Source organism: Bison bison, unplaced genomic scaffold, assembly GCF_000754665.1.
Source record: "Bison bison bison isolate TAMUID 2011002044 unplaced genomic scaffold, Bison_UMD1.0 scf7180017864178, whole genome shotgun sequence".
Lineage (NCBI taxonomy): Eukaryota > Metazoa > Chordata > Mammalia > Artiodactyla > Bovidae > Bison > Bison bison.
The window spans coordinates 2,229,502-2,233,533 of record NW_011494750.1 but is presented as its reverse complement, the minus strand read 5'-3'; the positions used below and the strand labels follow the sequence as shown (position 1 = coordinate 2,233,533).

General features: G+C 57.2%; 2 protein-coding genes across 2 annotated transcripts in view; both read left to right on the top strand.

Annotated features, from left to right (window-relative positions):
* Window positions 1-454, top strand: part of SPI1 (Spi-1 proto-oncogene) — a 15,194-nt gene extending 14,740 nt beyond the window's left edge. Inside the window, exons 6-7 of the mRNA XM_010842456.1 lie at window positions 83-137; window positions 412-454. Coding sequence (XP_010840758.1) covers window positions 83-137; window positions 412-454 — 98 coding nt within the window. The remainder of the gene's footprint in view (window positions 1-82; window positions 138-411) is intronic.
* Window positions 455-2,055: 1,601 nt separating this feature from the next.
* Window positions 2,056-4,032, top strand: part of MYBPC3 (myosin binding protein C, cardiac) — an 18,080-nt gene continuing 16,103 nt past the window's right edge. The window contains exons 1-3 of the mRNA XM_010842455.1: window positions 2,056-2,135; window positions 3,225-3,511; window positions 3,636-3,692. Coding sequence (XP_010840757.1) covers window positions 2,111-2,135; window positions 3,225-3,511; window positions 3,636-3,692 — 369 coding nt within the window. The 5' untranslated portion in view covers window positions 2,056-2,110. The remainder of the gene's footprint in view (window positions 2,136-3,224; window positions 3,512-3,635; window positions 3,693-4,032) is intronic.

Below are 4,032 nucleotides of genomic sequence, written 5' to 3'. Positions count from 1 at the left end.
GCGGGCCAGGCCTCGCCTCCCTGCCCACCCCCTCCTCCTCCAAGGCCCCTGCCCGCCCCACATCCCCTGCTTCGCCTCCCAGCAGGGCACCGGCCCGGGTTCCAGAAGGCCATCTGGGCGTCTGGCCCCAGCGAAGGGTCAGCTTGCTTAGTGCCGGGCACACGGCCTTGGGAGTTGGAAGCCATCATTATTTGTGTATATTGAACCCCTTTTTTTTTTTCAGTGGCCCTCTCGCCCCACACCTCTCCCCCCCCATCAGCATTCTTAAGAAACCCATTTACCTAAAGTTATTCTCAGTCAGTTCTCTTCAGCACAGACCCGTTTTTTAGAATCTTTTGTGCACCTTGTCTGATGCGCCCCACCCTCGACATCTGATCTGCCCTCTCGTGTATCCACTGTGCGTTTACTCAGGATCCGCACCAATGCTGGATGCTGCGGACCTCAGGATGGTTGACGCTTTGCCCGGTTGTCTAGACAGTTGACACTGCCTGACCAGAAGTCACGATCCATGGAAGGAACGAATTCTCAGTTGTTCTTAAGGAATAAATCATTAAAAAGCTCTCTGTACCCGATAAATGGCTGTTTTTTTAATGCTTCAGTGAGGCTTAAACTCATTGAGTCTTTCTGTTATGAGCCCAATGTTGATGATGATGATGATGATAAGGGCAACAACACTGGATATTCTAGCCATTTACTGTATGTTAACCTTGAGAAGTGGAATCTAATGCCCCATTTTATAGACTGGGAAACTGAAGCTCATAGAAGTCAACTCATTTGTCCAAGGTTACACATGTAGTGAAAGGCTGCCATGGCCATGTGAGGCGGGAAGCTTCATGTGTCTGGAAGAGGGTAAAGTACAGCTTGATCAGGAGCAAGAATGAAGCCCCAGAGCTCCCGTGAGCAGCAGAGCAGCTCACGGAATCCCTGCTGGCAGGACCCTGAGACAAGTGAACTCCTCCCACGTACCCTGGCGTCTGGTCGCGCTGGCCTCTGGCCCACAGTAGGGGAGAGGCAGAAAAACATGAGCCGTGAAACCTGTAAGGGTTTTGCTTCCAACAGTAGCAAGAAGAGGCAGCCGGCAGTCTGGGAGTGAGGGAACTCGTCAGCAATCTGCAGACCCCAGAGAATCCAGATTCTGGGGCCGTTTGTGTTGGGGCAGATACCCTCCGGAGTGCCCTGAGCCCTCAGGCTGGGGAAACTCAACCATAACACCCCTGCATGGATCTCTGAGCCCCGAGAGAGAGGGAGAGTGGAGCCCCGTCTCTTTGAATTTTTATGGATTAATTTATTTTAAATATTTGGCTGTGTCATATGGCATGCGGGATCTTGGTTCCCCCAGCAGTGGAAGCGCAGAGTCCTGACTACTGGACCACTGGGGAAGTCCCAAAGTCCTGATTGCTTTTGAAAGACAGCCCAGGGACATGAGAGGCAGTTTAAACATGGTTAAAATGGCATAAGAGAATGGATTTATGTTGAAAGGGATGGCAAGTGTTGACCACACGGACAATGCTTGTATATAGAATTCCTCTCTCCTGATGATGGGGGGGGACAAATGACCTTCCCTGATTAGTGGGTCTTGCTCACAGTAGGTCACATGTGATTCACTTCTTCCTGTGTAGCAGCTGATGTTCTTTGCGACTTTGGTGGGGTGGGGGTGTGGAGGCAGTTGCGGGGGTTCAGAAGGACACTCAGGAGGGAAGCCGGGACTCGGGGTCTGTGGGTGTAACCATCACCCAACATGGACGCCTCTGACCCGACAGCTTCAGGGTTCTGGGCCCCACACACCCCCACTGCTCAATTTGCTTGTCACAAGGACACACGGCAGGGCTTGGGGTGCCCCTGTGTTCACTGAGGGTTGGGGGGGCAGGATCTGTCCTGTGGGGTTGCTGAGGGAGGGGCCGGGGCCAGCGGAGAAAGCCAGGGCCACACATTCTCCTGGAGAGCCCTTGATCTCAGGAATTTGTCTATATTTAGCAGGTGGCCAGGCAGGGTGCAGATAAGGAAGGTCTGGAGAGGGGGCGGCCCCTTATATAGTTCGGGACCGGAGCCCTGCTCAGAGTCTCTTTGGGTGGCCCGTGCCTGCTCGGTTCCTGCTGTGACCTCTCTCAAGATGCCCGAGCCAGGGAAGAAACCAGGTAGCTCCAGGCCTGGGCTGGGGACCGACCGTGGGGTAGGGAGGGCTGGGGACATCCTCGGTTAGGGGGTGGGCCCAGGAATGAGCTCCTGAGGGGGTTCCCAGGACAGGGGCTCTGTCCTCCTGGGTCCTTTTTCGATTCTCAGTTTCTCCTTCTCATCATTCTGATGAGAGTGAGGGTAAACCAGGATCAGGGGCCCAGAGGGGGAGACAGCCAAGGCAGGAAGCCCCCAGGGCCATCGCCCCACTCTCAGGATGCCCGGGGACCCCTCCCTGCCTGCATCCCCATCTTCTGCAGCAAGGTTAGGTCCCGGCTTGCCCTTTGGGGAAAGGCTGCCACAGGAGGCACCACAGGATGACCCCAGACTTGAGCCCATCTCCCTGAACATCTTGGATGGGCCCCTCCCCTCTCTGGGTCTTGGTTTCCCCAACTGTACAAAGAGGGCTTCGGTGGGTTGCTTCTAGTTCTGAGAGTCTCTGCTTTGCCAGCCTGCACCCCTGTGGCCCCCACACCAGGCATGGCCCCCACACTGAGGTGATGCAGGGCCTCTGCTCTGGGGAGAGGGTGGGCAAGAGGTCCCTGAGCCACCGCCAAGGGCAGAGAAAGTCACAGCCCGGAGTCCCCGCCCTGGCCTTCCAAGGTTGTCCAGGTCAGGGATCAGCCCCCCAGCCCCAGCCCTCTCCCAGGCCAGCTTTATCTCACTTGCTGATTCCCAGCCCCAGGCCCTTAGAGGACAAATTTAGCCACGTCCAAGTAGGCAGAGTGCTGGCCCCTTGCCAAGGGCCGCAGTTGGTGGGGGCTGGGCTTCCACAAGCAGAGAGGGTGGGCTCTTCAGGGACACACCTAGCAAAATTCCTCAGGCCTGGCTCTCCCACTTCCTGGCTGTGTGATCTTGGGTAAGTCACTTAACCTCTCTGAGCCTCAGAGCCCTCCTCTGGGGATGATAACTGCACCTACCTCATAGAGCCGTTGGAGTATTAAACGAGGTGATCCATTAAAGTGCTCACCACCTTATTTAATAAGAGGGTGTGTAGGAGTGGGGTCCAGGGACAAGCCAGGGGACCCCTGCAAACTCCATTGGCCCCTCAGCCTCCGCCTTCAGCAAGAAGCCACGGTCCGCAGAGGTGGCCGCCGGCAGCTCTGCCGTGTTCGAGGCCGAGACAGAGCGGGCAGGACTGAAGGTGCGCTGGCAGCGGGCGGGTAGCGACATCAGTGCCAGCGACAAATACAGCCTGGCAGCCGAGGGCACGCGGCACACGCTGACTGTGCGGGATGTGGGTCCCGCCGACCAGGGCTCCTACGCGGTCATCGCTGGCTCCTCCAAGGTCAAGTTTGACCTCAAGGTTGTAGACGCAGGTAAGCGCCTGGGCAGCCTTCCCTGAAGTTGGAGCAGCCCCGCCAGCTCTCTGTCGATCACGGCACAGGAGCTGTCTTCCCACTTTCTCACCTTGGCCCTGGTTGCACCCTCAGCCCGCCGTGGCCTTTTCCCGTTTTCTGTAGCAAGACCTTTCTGAGTGTCCCCGCGAGGCTCCCTGGCCCATCTGGGCCGATCTGGAGGTGGGGGAAGTTCAGAGATGAGTCAGACGTAACACTGACCTCCCGCTGGACACCCCCACATGGATGGGAACTTGGTGGGCTGGGTGTGCTGGCAGGGAAGCCCCTATGGCTGTGTGCCGAGCCCCAGGCCAGCTTGATGGGCTGGACCAAGACCCAAGCCTGGAGAAGGAGAGGAGGGATGTTCAGGCCGACCCTCTGAGATGAGGGCACAGACAACTGGTGAGGGCAGGGAGAAGGTGAAACGCAGGCTGGATGGACTTCTTGCAAAGATGGGAAGACCAGGGACAAGATTACCGGGGTGTGGGGGCAGGCGGGGCTCTGATTAGAAGCTGCTCCACAA